This window comes from Podarcis tiliguerta (genome assembly GCF_965153285.1).
Source record: "Podarcis tiliguerta genome assembly, chromosome: 3".
In the NCBI taxonomy this organism is placed as follows: Eukaryota; Metazoa; Chordata; class Lepidosauria; order Squamata; family Lacertidae; genus Podarcis; species Podarcis tiliguerta.
Genome location: NC_139536.1, coordinates 19,307,155 through 19,325,493, shown reverse-complemented (window position 1 = coordinate 19,325,493; position 18,339 = coordinate 19,307,155). Strand labels below are relative to the sequence as shown.

At 48.0% G+C, this 18,339-nt stretch overlaps 1 protein-coding gene across 1 annotated transcript; it reads right to left on the bottom strand.

Moving 5' to 3' along the window:
* Positions 1 to 16: 16 nt before the first annotated feature.
* LOC310674177 (GTP cyclohydrolase 1-like) lies at positions 17 to 16,686 on the bottom strand. Its single transcript, XM_083433173.1, has 6 exons — positions 15,495 to 16,686; positions 10,763 to 10,872; positions 7,690 to 7,745; positions 5,785 to 5,816; positions 3,128 to 3,212; positions 17 to 832 (listed from the first exon to the last, which is right to left on the bottom strand). The coding sequence occupies exons 1-6, from the start codon at positions 15,832 to 15,834 to the stop codon at positions 706 to 708; spliced, it is 750 nt and encodes a 249-aa protein (XP_083289299.1). The 5' UTR covers positions 15,835 to 16,686; the 3' UTR covers positions 17 to 705.
* Positions 16,687 to 18,339: the final 1,653 nt, after the last annotated feature.

Sequence of the window (18,339 nt, the reverse complement as noted above, 5' to 3'; positions counted from 1 at the left end):
CTTAAAAAAAAAAAAAAAGTGAGGCTCTCGTGCCACAAAGGCAAAAGTACCTAAGGAAGACACAGAGAGGGACCAGTAAGGAGTGGGGCCTGGGGGAAGGGGCCTGACAGGCTTTCTAGAACCGGAAATACGAGACCTAGGGGGCCACATTTGGGCCTGAGGCTCCCTCTACCTGCACTAGAACAGGTCACACCTGGACCATCCACTGAGCGTACAGATGAAGAGAACTGCAGCCAATCCTAAGTGCACCTACACAACACACCTTTGCAAATAAGCATTTCTTGCATTCACATTTTATGTGCTTAGATGTGCCACTCTTGTGATGCATGAAAACTCACGGGAGAGGATGGATCTCTTGCTTTGTTCTCAAAGGGTTAGAAGATGCAGAATGCAAAGAGGCCCTTGGCTCACCATGTCACAAGATGCTGCTGTATCAGGGATACCCGATTTCTTTGCTGCGAAATGGGAGTTTGGTGCTTGTGCTGCCTAGCTAATGTTTAACGACACTCTTAAGGTGTTACCCAGAAGCGAGAACAAAGCTGTGGTGCAGTTATTTATTTTCTTCTCTTTTTTTGCTTTCACCTTTTTTTGTCTTCCTCCTCTTCTTTTATGGCACAGATTCTGGCTCACAGAAGGCAATTATGTCTTGGCAACTGGTTTCGAGTGTGGGATCCAAACCCACAGAGAGCCGCAAGCTGCTGTCGTTTAATTCTTGATCAAGGCGAGAAATTCCTCCCTGGTTTTGGGATCTTCCCGCAGGACTCCAAGCATGGCGCTGGTGACGGTTTTGCTGCTCATCTTCTGAACTCCTCTCATGATCATGCACATGTGCCTGCCGGCGGACATTCAAAGAGGCATTTTTAGTATCAAATTAGCAGCAGGAATCGCTAACACCCATGCCATTGTGGTTTATTTTCCACGGTGAACGATGTCCAAAGCAGCTGACAACCTCAGAAGGTCAAGAATAGCAGTCAGATTGCAAAGAATAATTCAGAGCTTGCTACACATTTTTGTAATAAATAAATAAATGCTGAGTTTCATAAGCTGCAAAATCACATGGCGCTACACCACTGCAGGGGTGTGTATGAATTTTAAAATGTTGCCCATAGACATACAATGCCTCCCAAGCTACTTTACAGTGCAACCCCATAAATATCTACTCAGAAGTCAGTCCAGTTAAGGCTATGTACGCATTTTACACTGTTTTACACTTTACACTGTTTACACTGGCTCTGGTGCACTTCCATCGATGGTGTCCGATGCTGTGTACACGTGACGTCAGCCACAATCCCTACCTATCCTGTACAGTGGTACCTCTGGTTGCAAACGGGATCCGTTCCGGAGGCCCGTCCGCAACCTGAAAAGAACACAACCTGTGTTTGCGCACATGCGGGTCACGATTCGCCGCTTCTGCGCATGACGTCATTTTGCGCGTCTGCGCATGCGTGAGCGGCGAAACCCGGAAGTAACCCTTTCCGGTACTTCCAGGTCGCCGTGGGACGCAACCTGAAAACACGCAACCTAAAGCAAACGTAACATGAGGTATGGCTAGTTCAGGGGTCAGCAAACATTTTCAGGAGGGGGCCGGTCCCCCCTCCCAAAAGGACCCCCCGCCACCACCACTTATGCTCCCGCCACCTCATATTTGGCAGTGTCATCATCGTCCTCTGCCTCAGCCAGAGGTCCATGGGGCGCAGAGCCCACGCCTCTGGCCTGGGCAGCGGAGACAGCCCCCCCGCCGCCGCCGCTTCCTCCTGCTCGGTTCTTGGCCATACGTGGCCGCCTCAGTGGAAAGGAAGGCCGCCGCCCAGAGGCGTCCACAGCTTCGGATTGGCAGCAGGCGCTTCCTGCAGCCAATTCGAAGCCGTGCCAGCATAGCGGACGTCAGTCCCCGCACGGCGAGGCCTCCGCGCCAGTTTAGTGCGGGGACTGACTGAGCGGGCGACAGGGTCCGAGTGGGCCGCATCCGGCCCCCAGGCCTTAGTTTGCCGACCCCTGCTGTAGTTTCTTGAGAAACACAGCTGTTTGCACCCGATTTGAAAAAACCACTTCCCCATCGCAGTTATGCTGAGGTGTGTGCCATTGGGACAGTTGCTGCACATGCTCAGATGGCAGCTTCACCAATAGGAGTTCAGGTGGGGGTTCAGGAGTGGGGAGATGAACAGGTTGGGTGATAACATCCCTGCCCCCTCTCTGGTGTAGAATCATAGAGTTGGAAGGGATCCCAAGTTTCATCTAGCCCAACCCTCTACAATGCAGGAATCTCAGCTAAAGCATCCATGACAGACAGCTGAAGAATATTGGGAAATGATATCTAATGAGATGAAGAAAAAGTTTAAAACAACTTTCCCCCAAAAAACCGGAGGCATTTCTGTTAGGAATTGTTAATACGGAGGTTTCCAGGAGTCGCGGGGAGGGGGGTTATTTAGGTATGCAACAACAGCGGCTCAGATTTTAGCCCAAAAATGGAAAGTGAGTGAAGTCCCTAGTAAAGGAAGACGGGCAACTGAAGATGACATAATATGCAGAATTAGCAGGTCTAACAAATAGAATTAGAGAGCAAGAAGAACAGGTATTTAAAAGAGGAAAGGAAAATTCTCGTCGAATATTTTGAAAATAATTGTGTACAGTTGAAAACGCTGGCAGTATTAAAGTAAAATTCAACAATATAACGTATGTTGAAGAGATGCAAGATAGGAAAACAGAATTAGATGGGTATATCAAAATACGCAGGAATGATGGATATATTAAATGTACCTTGGAAGGGGAGGGAGGAAAGTCAATGAATGTATTGTTTAATAGATGTTTGATTTGAAATGTAAAATTTGAAAAATAAAAATAATAAAATAAAAAAGCATCCATGATAGGTGGTCATTCAACCTGTTTTGTGTACAGCAACTAAGCAAGATTGTAATCCTATTGCTCACCTTTGAGTGAGCTGTACTGAGATCAATGGCACTTCCTGAGTATAGGATCATGCTGGGTTTCTTAAATGGTTTATAGCATGTGTTTTTAATAGTGATGATATGCAAACTCAACTGCTCCCAGCAAAAGAGGGAAATGGGGAAAATGCAATGTGTGTATGTGATGCAACAGTTCCAAGCTGGACAGGGCATGCTGAACTTACGATGCTTCAATGACCACAGCCACTCCAACGGGCTTCAGGGCTTCAGTAATTGCCAGGGCAATCTGCTTAGTAAGCCGCTCCTGGACTGGAAAAATAATGGTGCTTTGTGAGGAAAAAAGGCTATGGTCTTTAATTGTTTGACAATTTCAAATACACACTCACTGTTATTTTACGGATATATGCTTTGGTTAACTTTTGAATACATTCTTTTCCTTAATACAGTGGTACCTTGGGTTACAGACGCTTCAGGTTACAGACACTTCAGGTTGTAGACTCCGCTAACCCAGAAATAGTACCTCAGGTTAAGAACTTTACCTCAGGATGAGAACAGAAATCGCGTGGCGGCAGCAGGAGGCCCCATTAGCTAAAGTGGTACCTCAGGTTAAGAACAGTTCCAGGTTAAGAACGGACCTCCGGAACGAATTAAGTACTTAACCCGAGGTACCACTGTAAATTGCTAACTTTGGAATAAATGAACTTACCGACTTCTGAATCAATTTGGTCCGAGCCAATTGTTCTCAAAGGAGAGCTTTCAGCTAAGCTGGGGGGAAGGGGGCTTTCACAGGCAAAGGGGGGGGGGGGAAAGACTGTCTCCCTCCTCACATTCAGGGTGTGTGTGTGTGTGTGTCATATATTGAGAGAAAAGGACAAAACTCACTAGTGCTCCCAGAGGCGGAGCTAGCTGCTCCAGCACCCAGAGTGGCGCCCATGCTGTTCTCTCCCGGGTGGGGCAAGCATCCCAGGGGGGTGCCGCCCAGGGGGGCGGAGCGAGCCGCCCATGGCGGGCTTCTTCCTGGGCAAGGGGGGAGGGAGCCGCGCCGCTTTGCCAGCAGCCTTCCTCCCTTCCCTCTTCCTTTTGACAGCATGGAGGAGGCCCCCCACCCAGGAAGCAGCCCAGGAGTGGGGGGGCAATGCGCCCCGCGACTCCCAAACCTCCCCTAAGCTGTCAAAACGAAGGAGGAAGAGGGGAAGGCCACCAGGAAGGTGGCACAGCTCCTCCCCTTCCCCCAATGGCTCGGGGTAGGCTTGGGAGTCGTGGGCGGGCGGCGCGCCAAATGTCACCCCCCTCAGTGATGGCACCCGGGGCAAACTGCCCCCACCGTCCCCCTTCCTCCGCCCCTGAGCGCTCCCCTCTGACTTAGAATTAAGGAGAACAATTCCTCTGAGGAGATACTCAGCACAGGAATTTGCTTTCAGCACTCAACGTGAGTTCCCATTGACAAACCTTTTCTAGCTATCTTTATTCATAGAATCATAGAGTTGGAAGAGACCACAAGGGCCATCGAGTCCAACCCCCTGCCAAGCAGGAAACACCATCAGAGCACTCCTGACATATGGTTGTCAAGCCTCTGCTTAAAGACCTCCAAAGAAGGAGACTCCACCACACTCCGTGGCAGCAAATTCCACTGTCAAACAGCTCTTACTGTCAGGAAGTTCTTCCTAATGTTTAGGTGGAATCTTCTTTCTTGTAGTTTGGATCTATTATTATTGGATTTGTAGTTTGTAGTTTGTATTTATTATTGTAGTTTGGATTTATTATTATTATTATTCTTTGAAGATAAAAACCTTTGCCACTCTGCTGCGAATCAAACAGAGACTGACCAGCTTGTTCTGATCTGCACATTCCTGTCTTGGAAGATTTGACTGGCGGGGCTGCCATCTTCCCATTCTACTCCTCCTGCAACTGCATGAGCACCGCGCTGACCTCCCACTGCCTCTCCCCTCCAGCTCTCAGTATGAAGCGGATATGTGGGGCATTTGGAGGATCGGAGAGCAAAGCAGCCCTGCTGGCAGTTATCGGGGATGGGGAACCTGTGGCCCTCCAGGTGTGGTAGGGCTACAACTGCCTTACTGTCACAGCTAAAAATTGGCCGCTGTTTCTTTAATGCTAAAAGAACTAAGTCAGCATGAGTCAGCGGCCTACAATGTCTCATGCAACCTTTCACCAAATGGTACCTGTATATATAGAGTGGTCAGTATTAGTGTGTGGTGTGGGTTGGGTGGTTGGATGGAAGAAAGCTGGTTGCGTTTGGTGTGTGTAAAAGCTGTCGGTCATGGTTGGAGAAGAAGACTTTTTAAGAATAAAAGCAGCAATACTCTGCAAGAATACTCTTTCTCAAGGACTCTTTTGTGCCAACTAAGGTCTGAGGAGTAAAAAGGAGGTCAGAACCTTTTTCCTTTTCTAACACTGACACTTACCATTGGCTATACTGGATAATAAGGCTGATGGGATTTGGAATTCCACAATATCCAGAGGCCCGCAGGATTCTTAATTTTATTTCTCACAGCACACTGAGAAGGGGTGCCTAGCTTCTGCCCCTCCAGGTGGTGTCAGACACCAACTCCCAACAGCCCCAGCTAGCGTGGCCAACAGTCTGGGAGTTGTAGTTCAGGGAGGTCTAGATCCGGGTTTCCCAAACTTGGGTCTTCTGCTTTTGTTGGACTACAACTCCCATCATCCCTACCTAGCAGGACCAGTGGTCAGGGATGATGGGAAGTGTAGTCCAAAACAGCTGAAGACCCAAGTTTGGGAATCCCTGCTCAAGATGGCCACAGGTTAGCCACTTGTGCCCTAGAGTGACTCCTAGGGGTGGTATTAGAGGAACATAGGGGAGTTAGTAGGCAGAGCTGCACCATATTGCAGAAAGGATACAAACCTTGAAGCCTTCGGCTGAATATTTCAACGATTCTGGAGGGAGAAAAGATAATGGTGAGAGAAAATAAATGGCATGCTGTCAAGAAACAGACGAACAAATGGAATGCAAAACGGGAAGAAGCAAGACTCACTCTCAGGCTACAGTTGTCAAGGTTTTACCTTTGGAGTACAGTCGTGCCTTGAATCATGAATGCCCTGGAACACGGACATTTTGTCTCCTGAACTTCGCAAACCCGGAAGTGATTGTTCCAGTTTGCAAACGTTCTTTTGGAACCTGAAGATCCGATGGGACTTCTGAGGCTTCTGATTGGCTGCAGGAGCTTCCTGCAGCCAATCAGAAGCTGCAATTTGGTTTTCGAACGTTTTGGAAGTCGAACGGACTTCCGGAATGGATTCCATTTGACTTCCAAGGTCCAACTGTACTCATGCTTTCAAATAAAACATGAGGTAATTGCTTTTCTTGAGGGTGGGGCAGGATCAAAACACATCAGCTTCTCCCAACTGGAGACTGCCATTTGCGGTCCCCAGAATTCCTCAGAACAATAATATGTAGGAACTTAAGAAAAGCCTTGCTGTATCAAGTCAAAGACCCATCTAGTTCAGCTCTCAGGTGCCTCTGGGAAGCCTGCCATCAGGACCCAGAGTGCAACAGCTCTCTGCCTACTTGTGTTTCCCTCAACAATGTCTAGGCAACACGATGACCATATGCATACCTAATAGACAATCTTTAAAATCATAAAAGGTTCAAATAATGCAGTAACTACATTATTACATGAGCACTGTTCCACAGAATTTGATATTATCATTTATATACATTCATTTGAAATAAGATGGGTTTATGAAGCATTCTATATCTACCCACCGCACTGATGAAGAATTCTATGAAACAGTAGTCAATATCCGGAATTACCATTCAGTGTTGGACATCACTGTTGAATACACAAAGCTTCACAGCTTGTCTTCCAGCGTACAAAGTTTGGTACCTCGCTTCATTTAAAGATTTTCAGAGACTTTGAGACTAAAGATTTCATTTTGAACTTTTTGTGATTTGAAGGAATTCTATAAAGATTGTCTATTACGCATGTATATGGTCATCGTGTTGCCTAGACATTGTTGACATTCTCTTTGCAACACAGGGGTTTGTTTGGCTACTTGTGTTTCCCAGCCACTGGCCTCCCGCAGCAGAGGGCGCATGTCCTCATACCGCCTGGGCAAGGCAGCAGAGTCCGATTCAATCTGCATCACTGGACTGTTGCAAAAATGAAAGAAGAAAAGGGATAACCCCCATGTGTGTGGTCCTGAGCTCAGCAGTTTAGGAGGCACCCATGGCCAATAAATGAATCATCTCACTTATCAGTGTTAACATCCCAGATCGCATGTAACTTCTAATTTCACATACACACAAAATGCACATACGTGTACACTGATGCATGCTTCAAAAACCTAAGAAGAGTCATGATGGATCAGACACAAGGTCGAGTTGGAAGGGATCCCAAGGGCCATGTAGTTTAACCCCCTGGAATGCAGAAATCCTGCCCACAGCCATCCCTGGGTGGGCTCGAACCACCAACCTTCTGATTAACAGCCGGACGCAATGGCCCATTGCGCCACAGAGACAGCAGGTTGGTCCACTGGGTGCAACACCCCATTTCCGCACAGTGAGCAAGCATGGTCTGAAGACAATGATTTCTTGTTATTGCTCTCCAGCAAGTCTTATTCAGTGATAAGCTGCTACTGAACCTGGAGGTTGTGAATGGCCATGCTGGCTAAGACCCACTGGCACAACCTCTCCTCCCCAAATTTGTCTTAATTCCCTTTCAAAGCCATCTGAGACAGCGGCCATCAGTACACGTTGCACCGGTGAATTCCATAGAACAGACAAGAACATAAATTGAATAATAAGAACCTTGCAAGTTTGCTTAAGCCAACCACTTTCTTCCTCGGTAAGTATCCAATGTGCACCTGCAGATTCAAACAGAGAGGGAAGAATGGTTAATACTACTGGATTCACAATTGGAGTCTATCCCCACCGCAACACACCAGTTATGTTGCTGGGAATAGGTTTCTCCAACACACTCCCTGCTCTAGTCACTAACTCTGCGATTCTGAAATCTTGCTAATGCACAATTTGTTCCAAAGGGATTTGTGGATTTGCCTTGTTGGTCTGCATTACAGCGGCCTGTCTTTTCTGACTGCCAAGGGCAGGTAAAATCAAAACAATCCTCTTCCCCAAAGCAATTGAGGATACTTCCCCCAAATCTCTGTCAATGATTCAAACTCACAAGTCTTCAGTGCTATTGGCTTAGATACAACGGTTCTCAACCTGTGGGGCCCCAGATGTTGTTGGACTACAACTCCCATCATCCCTAGCTAGCAAGACCAGAGCTCGGGGATGATGGGAATTGTAGTCCAACAACATCTGGGGACCCACAGGTTGAGAACCAGTGGCTTAGAAGCAAACGTTATCTCAGTGGCATAACGTGCAGGATGCCGGGGGGGGGGGGAGACACACAAAACAGGCACCCCCCACAGAGACCCCCGTCACCTGGCAGTGAGGGCTGGGTGATTGCGGAGGGTGAAGAGACCCTCTTCGTCCTGCCCAGCACAGGAGCATCCACCCCAGCGATACACCCCTGTGTCATCCCCTTAAAATAAAAGCAGGATAGCACATCTAACAGGGAGTAGGGAAGAGGGTTTCTTTGGTAAATAAAAAATATACCATGTTTGTAGTTCAACACAGCAGTATGTCAGGGACTGGGCAGAGGAGGAATGGTAGAGACCACCTCCCCAGCCTGACCCTTCCAGAGAAGAAGGAGACAGTTCAGAATTACAACAGGGTTTGAGGGAAAGACAGATGGGGGGAAAGAGCCAGTGTGGTGTAGGGGTTAAGAGCGGTAGTCTCGTAATCTGGTGAACCGGGTTCGCTTCCCCGCTCCTCCACCTGCAGCTGCTGGGTGACCTTGGGCCAGTCACACTTCTCTGAAGTCTCTCAGCCCCACTCACCTCACAGAGTGTTTGTTGTGGGGGAGGAAGGGAGAGGAGAACGTTAGCCGCTTTGAGACTCCTTTGGGTAGTGATAAAGCAGGATATGAAATCCAAACTCTTCTTCTTCTTCAAATAATGGGAGAGGAGGAGGAAGCAGAACCAGAGGGGGGAACAACTGATGGAGTCAAATGTCTTTAGAAAGCATTCCAGACCCCCCCCTCCCAGAACCTGGCAGGCATTGAAAGTAGGAGAGCAGAAAGCTCAGAGGCAGAAGGCACAGCTCAGCCACCGTAGTGATGACGCATAATGGGAGAGACGGAGGGGGTGGGGTTTGACTCGGAGCAACGCCATTGCTCCAAGTCGATGAGTTTCTAAGCCTCTCTCTGTGAATACTGAATAAAAGCAGATGGTAAGGACTTTCCCTTGTCTTGTCCATTCCTGGCAGCCTGCCGTGGGGGCTGGTTCCTCTGCTGCCTGACGGAGTGCAAACTAAAGGTCACCCAAAGAACTCTGAGCCACAGAGAATTCTTAGGGATCTAGGAAGCTGCTGCTCCAGAGAAGCAGACACGGAGCAATGGATCCAAACTACAAGAAAGAAGATTCCACCTAAACATTAGGAAGAACTTCCTGACAGTAAGAGCTGTTTGACAGTGGAATTTGCTGCCAAGGAGTGTGGTGGAGTCTCCTTCTTTGGAGGTCTTTAAGCAGAGGCTTGACAACCATATGTCAGGAGTGCTCTGATGGTGTTTCCTGCTTGGCAGGGGGTTGGACTCGACGGCCCTTGTGGTCTCTTCCAACTCTATGATTCTATGATTCTATGATTCTACTTGCCTATCTAGTACAGTCAGTATCATCTGCCAAAGGACTAACTCTTTTGGACACCAAGGCCATATTCAATGCTAGCCAAGCCTTTGCGGGTGGTGATCTAAGTGACCACCAAACCCACATGCGTGGGTAGTGTGCTTGCCGTGAATGCACGCGCACCACAAGCAAAATGAATACACACAAATGCACACACACAACAAACAGATACTCGCCACACGCGTGCCGCAAAACATCCAGGAAATAAATAATAATAATAATAATAATAATAATAATAATAATAATAATAATAATTTATTATTTATACCCCACCCATCTGGCTGAGTCTCCCCAGCCACTCTGGGCGGCTCCCAATCAAATGTTAAAAACAGTACAGCATTAAATATTAAAAACTTCCCTAAACAGGGCTGCCTTCAGATGTCTTTTAAAGATAGGATAACTGCTTATTTCCTTCACGTCTGAAGGGAGGGTGTTCCACAGGGTGGGCGCCACTACTGAGAAGGCCCTTTGTCTGGTTCCCTGTAACCTCACTTCTCGCAATGAGGGAACCGCCAGAAGGCCCTCAGCACTGGATCTCAGTGTCCGGGCTGAACAATGGGGGTGGAGATGCTCCTTCAGGTATACAGGACCAGGGCACACACTCTCCTCTCTTTGACACACACACACACAGAGGCACACGCCACTCTCACAAAGACGCAAGCACACGTCACGCTCGCCTGCATCGCACTGCCAAATTTGGCTGAGAGGTTTAAAGCTCAGTCGAATGGGGAGAAAGGCGGGGGCTGGCAAGCCACTGCAAAAGGCTTTGCAGCACAGATTTCTTGTTCCTATTTCACACCGGCAGGGTTTCAGACAGGAATCTTTCCCAGCGGTCAGCGGAAATGGCAGGCATTGAGCCCTTTGCATGTAAAACACAGATTCCTGGATATGTCTGCAAAGGCTGGGCAATGTGCCGTGTGGACGGCAGAATCTTCCATCTCATGCAACTTGGCTGGGGAGAATCCAGCACACACCTGTGAAGGCAACTCAGGCTAAATAATAATAATAATAATAATAATAATAATAATAATAATTTATTATTTATACCCCGCCCATGTGGCTGGGTTTCCCCAGCCACTCCAGCAGGGGGCCAACACTGGTTTAGACCACAAAGCGTTTCAGGTAACCATTACCTTGCCGAAGAAAGGTACCAAGTGATGTTCACAGAGGGAAAACATATCAATGTCCTTCACGATCACCATCTCGTCATGGTCCTCATCGAAAACTGCATCGTTGAGTATGTCTGAAAAGACAAAACAGAAGCTTTTCACGGAACAGCAGACAAGTGCACTTTGTTCCATCTACCAGTTCTGGCCTTGAATAAAGAATAATTAGTAATATTGGGATGTGGATAGATGCTAGGAGAGGATATATTTATTAGATATTATCCTTTCTTCCTCACGTTTGTGAGTTCAGCAGGGTGCCACCCATTTGCCAGCTTAAAGGGGGAGCTTAGTATTAGAGGTTACCGCCCACATACTTCCACTGCGCTTTTCTGCTTGTATGGTGGCACCTTGGTAAAACCACTTCTTACTGATTGTAGCAGAGTTTTCCCCAGAGGCAGAGGACAAGAACGAGAGTCATACTCAAATTCACAGTCAATAGCTTCTTTATTGTTTGACTGGTTGCACAAGCATTTCTGTTACTATTATATACAAGCTATTTACACTGGTACCTCAGGTTAAGTACTTAATTCGTTCCGGAGGTCCATTTTTAACCTGAATCTGTTCTTAACCTGAAGCACCACTTTAGCTAATGGGGCCTCCTGCTGCTGCCGCACCGCAGGAGCACGATTTCTGTTCTCATCCTGAAGCAAAGTTCTTAACCTGAAGCACTATTTCTGGGTTAGTGGAGTCTGTAACCTGAAGCGTATTGTAACCCAAGGTACCACTGTACATTCTTTCTTTATCTCTCCAGCACGATATAATCTCAGTCCAGTAATTTAACAATCCGGACACAGCAAAACTCACAGTTATCAGCAGCACACACTGTCTTACTTCCAACCTTGTTGTCAGCGTGTGTGCTGACAGTGTGTGTGTGTGTGTGCTTTCCTTGTGCGGAAATTTGCACCCTGCTACTTTCTCCCTTTATTTGCACCTCCACCTGACACCAATCAAGCCACTCCTACACCCTAAAGTAAAAATCTGGAACCCTCTTTAAAGCTTTATCTGTTTCTTAAAGAATGTTTTCCTAACACCTAGATAGGTTAGTTTTAGCCTTTTAGTTTAAGGAATCCTGCGTGCTTTAAGGCAGACTGGATTCTCCTGGTATTTTCCTCATTTCTCCCCCTTAAAACAATAATCACACAGTCTTGTAAGAGGTGAAAAATAACATTTGTTCAGTCAGGACAGAGTAACAGAGATAACAGCTTTGTTCAGGCCGGCTTAAAATAGTAATTCAGCTACAAAGATGTGCTTTAGTCTAGTTTGAAATGGTGTCTGGGCATTGGAGCTTAGACTTAGCAGATGTTCTCTCATTTCTGGCTTGCTGATGAAGAGATGAAGAAGAGAGAGAAAAGAGAGGCTGTGCCCAGGCAGGTAAGTGTGTGTGTGTGTGTGTGTGTGTGTGTGTACAGCTATGCCCTTCCTCTGTCAGGGCACAGTGGGAGTGTCTCTCACAGAGTTCTTTCTAGCAAACTTACAGGGAAACTCATAATAGGAGCTTCAGCTCCTATTATGCGCCTATCTAGCAAAACATGAATTGTTCATTGCATTTTAAATACCCCACAAGTAACAGACCATGAATGTTTAGGTCAAATTAGATGGAAATATATTTCACAATTCTAGCGGCCACGTGCTGCAGCGAACTGTAAAAATGTTCTCTCTTCCATTCATTTCAATTTCTTTTCATGCCACATTTCCACAAAAGTGTACTAAACATCAAAACGATGAAAACCAACGTATTAAAAACCAGTAAAAATGAATCTAAAAATGCATTTAAAAGCTATCAGTGGCACTAGAAAGAGCATAAAACAGTTGTTGTTGTTTAGTCATGTCCGACTCTTCGTGACCCAAATAAAACCTGTCAACAAGTGGGAGATTATTTCTCCAGGCACCATTACTGAAAAGGCCCTGTTCCTAGTACAGTGGTACCTCGGGTTACAGATGCTTCAGGTTACAGACACTTCAGGTTACAGACACTTCAGGTTACAGACTCCACTAACACAGAAATAGTACCTCAGGTTAAGAACTTTGCTTCAGGAGGAAAACAGAAATCACGTGGCAGCAGCACGACGGCGGCAGGAGGCCCCATTAGCTAAAGTGGTACCTCAGGTGAAGAACAGTTTCAGGTTAAGAACGGACCTCCAGAACGAATTAAGTTCTTAACCCGAGGTACCACTGTACCTGCCAATCACATTTCCAGTGAGAATGAGCTAAAAGAGCAAGGCCTCCTTCAGGGCCCAGGTAGGTTTAGATGGGTAAAGACAGTCCCTAAAGTACAGTGGAACCTCGGGTTGTGGATGTAATCCGTGACAGAGGCACGTCCACAACCTGTAGCGTTCATAACCTGCAATGCTGCGTCTGTGCACGCGTGTGACGCGATTTGGCATTTCTGCGCATGCGCGAGCGGCGAAACCCGGAAGTAACTCTTTCCGGTACTTCCAAGTTTCCCGCGGTCCGCAACCTGAAAACACGTAACCCGAAGCTTTGGTAACCCGAGTTACCTCTGTAACCTGGTCCTCAGCAAGGAAATTGCTAAGTGCCACTGTCACATTTTTAGTTTTCAGCTGGCATGGTGTCTTCAGATTCTGGGGTTCTGCCTTGGGGATGGGAGCTATTTTAGTCAAAGTAGTACCCCATATCCCACTGAACCACTAGTATGGGGCATGAGCAATGCTCATGTAGGATCGGGGCTCCCGCTTCTGGGTCCTCAGCCACGTTCTACAACAAGTCTTATCCCTTGAAACGAGAATTGTATATGTGTGTTCAAAGTTGCACATCACTGTAAAACAAATGCAAGTAAACTTTCAACGCTTACTGAGTTATAAACCTTATTCATTCATACACACACACACACACACACCCCCTCAATTCCCAGATAGTGTTGAATGGCTACATTATAGAAATAATCCAGTAACCCTGGAACAAGGTTTAAGAGGATTGCTAAGCAAGAACCAAAGAGCTGATTGTTATAGCCAGAGATTAATGTGGCTCTGAAATGAAAACAGCAAAAGTCTGTATATTTGCTAGGTCTCTCATGGGTTGGCAATAAAGAGATATAAAGTGTGTCAACTCCGGCGGAGAGAATGTGAATGTTTATAATTTTTTTTATTGTTGATTTTTGTTATTTGTGAATTTACTGACACGTTCCGTATTTTGTATAATTTTATTTCCAAGTGTTCTCTATTTCGAGGTCTCTGAATGTTTGCTTTAAGTCAGTTTGGGCACAAGTTTGCTGCGGAAAATCAGCATATAAGTAAAATCCATCCCAAGCAGCTCAGTATAGCATTACAGGCTTGCTGATATTTCAGTATTTCCAGGTCAGGCCTATTATTAAACAATTTATGGTTACCTATTCTCATGCATAGGGATGTGGGTGGCGCTGTGGGTTAAACCACAGAGCCTAGGGCTTGCCGATCAGAAGGTTGGTGGTTCGAATCCCCACGACGGGGTGAGCTTCCGTTGCTCGGTCCCAGCTCCTGCCAACCTAGCAGTTCGAAAGCACGTCAAAGTGCAAATAGATAAATAAATACTGCTCCGGCGGGAAGGTAAACAGCATTTCCGTGTGCTGCTCTGGTTCGCCAGAAGCGGCTTAGTCAGGCTGGCCACATGACCCGGAAGCTGTACGCCGGCTCCCTCGGCCAATAAAGCGAGATGAGCATCGCAACCCCAGAGTCGGTCACGACTGGACCTTTACCTTACTATTCTCATGCATGTATAAAATCTTTTTTAAAAATTATTTTTAAAAAAACACTACAGCTCCAAGAATGATCAATGGTGAGGCAGGATGAGAATTGCTGCTGACTAATTGCGAAAACCCACTTTTTAAAAGAAAGAAAGGCATGCGAAAGAGATCACACAGACGCAGTCTTCCAAGAGGAGGAACAATACTGGATATACTTAATAAAGTGATGACCAGATTGTTCATTGCCAATACAAAAGAAAATGCCTTTAGCTCAGTTGGTAGAGCATGAGACTCCTAATCTCAAGGTTGTGCGTTTGAGCCCCACTTTGAGCAAAATATTCCTACATTGCAGAGGGTTGGGCTAGATGACCCCAGCATCTTTGGGTCCCTTGCAACTCTAAAATTCTATGATTTTATGAATATATCAGCAGCATTGCAGATTATTTTTAGGGCCCATCCTATTCCCTGGATTGCAATTTGTTTTAACTGATTTCAATACTGCGTTTTAAAATTACTGTAATCTGCCCCAACACCTCACAAAAGGTGGGTAAGAAATATAATATAGTAATATTTATTTGTTCATTTAAAATATTTTTATATCGCAATTCATTTTTTAAAAAACACCAGAGTGGTTTACAACAAAGCTACGGTATATAATAAAAATGTGCAATATTTTCTTTACAATTGTAAATAAAATAAAAATAATAACAAAAACCATACAGTAAAAACATTAAAAGTTTTAAAATAAAGACATTATGGGAAGGTGAATGCTTAATTGCCTGCATTTTTAAAATCAGAAAATTGTGGGAAGGTGTACAGTATTCTGAATTGTTCCCGACGGAACAGAAGTGATTTTAGCAGGTCTTCAAAAGAGGAAACGAGGAGAGGCACTTATATTTACGCATCTGATCTAGCCCACGAAGGCTTACGACTTAATAAATATACGAAGCCTTTAAGGTGCAACCAGACCATTGGCGGCTGTTGTCAAAACGAGAAAAGAAAGGCAGGCGGGCATCTCACCTCCAACGGTTTCGCGGTAGCCCTTGGTGAGGAACTGCATGGCCTTGGCGGCCCGACGGGGCGTGAGCAGCAGCCCTTCCCGGGTCGGGTCCTCGCCCAGGCCCTCCAGGATGGTGGTGTACGCATCCTCCAGGGCAGGCAGCCCGTCCCTCTCTTCACTCTCCTCGCCTTCCCGGGCCCAGCTGCCTTTGTCCGACGGCGGGCGCGGGAGCTTCGCCGCCGGCTTCCGGATCTCGCAGGGGTTGCTGCCAGCCGCCAGCTCGCTCAAGCCCCCGAGGAGGCGTCCGGGGTGGCAGTCCCCGTTTCGGTAGCACTGCGCCTCCAGGCGCGGGCGCTCCATGGCGCAGCACGTGCGAGGCGCTTGGCAGGAGAGGCGCAGGGGCACAACCGACGGCACAGCCCAGGCTTCGAGGGGGAATTGACGACGGAGATTTTCTAAGGCTGCGCCAAAATGCCTGGCAAAGCGGCGGCGACGGAGTTTGCAAGGGCAGCGCCCTGGTGCATGCCCAAGGGGAGATCTAAGGGGCTCTGGAGAGCGTCCTCGACGACGCTGGGAGCGGAGGTTTCTGCAGGGGACTTTTGCAGAGGTGGAAGGGAAGCGGGGTCCAGAGGAGGGCTGCTTTGCGGCGGAGCTGAGCTGCGGCGCGCCTTGCGCAAAGGAGCGGAGTGGACGGCTCGCCCGCGGCGTCAGGGTTGCGCCTGGTGGAGGGTTGCTTGCGCGCCGGCCATCTGGTATTTATCGCGCCGTTTTGCCACGGCAGCCCTCCTCTCCTCTGTCAGAAGGCGACGTCTTGGGACTGTCAGCTGGGCAAGCTGCACTGAGGCGCCCTTTGTCACCTGCCATCCCTCCTCTTCCTCGCTTGTAATCGCAGGAAACAAGCTCGGGACACGAGTGTTATGCACGCTGCACGCGGCTAATGCGCGCAACGAAAGGCAACAGCAAACTCGCCGCCTTTGCGTATACGATCGTAAAATGGTAGAGTTGGAAAGGGCACCGAGGGTCATTCAGTCCAACTTCCTGCGAGGCAGGAATCGGGTCCGCTTCCCTCTCCGCCACCGTGGCAGTATTCCTCCCTCCGAGCTCCGTCTCCCTGAGTCCTGTCTTTTCCAGATGCTCAGCTACGGACCTTCTCCAATCACTCAGCTACTGCCTCGCCCCAGAAGCAGATATGGCGAAGCTGCGGGCCTCCAAGTTCTATTGGACTCCAGCTCTCATCAGTCTCAGACAGCGTGGCCAAATTGAATAAAATATGGGGGTGGCGAGGTAAGCCCCACAAAATTGATCACAAGACACGGTGCACACACACCATTTGAATGGAAATGCCCGTCAACTTTGGGGAGACGCACACACACACACACACACACACACACACACACAGAGAGAGAAAGTGGCGTCGCGTGGGTTGTCAGCACCCAGGGCAAGGCAAGTAATTTGCGCCCCCTAACCCTGGATTTGGGGGATGCGGGTGGCGCTGTGGGTTAAAGCCTCAGCGCCTAGGGCTTGCTGATCGAAAGGTCGGAGGTTCGAATCCCGGCGGCGGGGTGCGCTCCCGCTGTTCGGTCCCAGCGCCTGCCAACCTAGCAGTTCGAAAGCACCCCTGGGTGCAAGTAGATAAATAGGGACCGCTTACTAGCGGGAAGGTAAACGGCGTTTCCGTGTGCGGCTCTGGCTCGCCAGAGCAGCGATGTCACGCTGGCCACGTGACCCGGAAGTGTCTTCGGACAGCGCTGGCCCTTGGCCTCTTTGAGTGAGATGTGCGCACAACCCCAGAGTCTGTCAAGACTGGCCCGTACGGGCAAGGGTACCTTTACCTTTACCTTTAACCCTGGATTTTAGCAGGGGGCAGAGAGCTGCGAGTGCAAGCACGCCCCCCCCCCCATGTTGTGCCCGGTGGCCGGCCCCCCCTGCACCCCCCACGCTACGCCACTGCACACACACAAACATTTTATTGGGGGAACAAAGGGATCTCAGCCCCTGGGAATTGGCTCCTCTGATCTCAACTAATTGGATGTTGGGAGTTGTATTCCAAAGGGCAACCAGAGAATGCCAGCTTCCTCATTCCTGCTCTATTCTGCCTTGGTCGGAACACACCTGGATCCCTGTGTCCAGTTCTGGGTACCACAATTTAAGAAGGATATTGACAAGCTGGAGCATGTACAGAGAAGGGCTCTTGCTTTCTGGCATCTGCCTACAGCCTGCTTCCAGCTCTCACACACCACTGCCCTCAATTATTGTCCTTCTAACAGCTAGTTGAAGGGATGCAGGTGGCACTGTGGATTAAACCACTGAGCCTCTTGGGCTTGCCGATCAAAAGATCAGCGGTTCGAATCCCTGTGACGGGGTGAGCTCCCGTTGCTCGGTCCCTGCTCCTGCCAATCTAGCAGTTGGAAAGCACGTCAAAGTGCAAGTAGATAAATAGGTACTGCTCCGGCGGGAAGGTAAGTGGCATTTCCGTGTGCTGCTCTGGTTTGCCAGAAGCGGCTTAATCATGCTAGCCACAAGACCTGGAAGCTGTACGCTGGCTCCCTCGGCCAATAAAGCGAGATGAGCGCCGCAACCCCAGAGTCGGTCACAACTGGACCTAATGGTCAGGGGTCCCTTTACCTTACTATTCTCATGCTTGTATAAAATCTTTTTTTAAATTTATTTTAAAAAAACACTACAGCTCCAAGCATGATCAATGGTGAGACAGGAATGAGAATTGCTGCTGACTAATTGCAAAAACCCAGAGTCGGCCACGACTGGACCTAATGGTCAGGGGTCCCTTTAAAAGGTAAAGGTAAAGGTACCCCTGCCCGTACGGGCCAGTCTTGACAGACTCTAGGGTTGTGCGCCCATCTCACT

What these genes read in the sequence shown, in the direction of transcription:
- LOC310674177 (XM_083433173.1), bottom strand. Translation starts at nt 15,834, where the DNA reads ATGGAGCGCCCGCGCCTGGAGGCGCAGTGCTACCGAAACGGGGACTGC. An exon ending in TGGTACCTTTCTTCGGCAAG is followed by an intron (nt 7,746 to 10,762) that starts GTAATGGTTACC and finishes TTGAATCTGCAG; the next exon opens with GTGCACATTGGATACTTACC. An exon ending in GCTGTGGTCATTGAAGCATC is followed by an intron (nt 833 to 3,127) that starts GTAAGTTCAGCA and finishes GTCCGCCGGCAG; the next exon opens with GCACATGTGCATGATCATGA.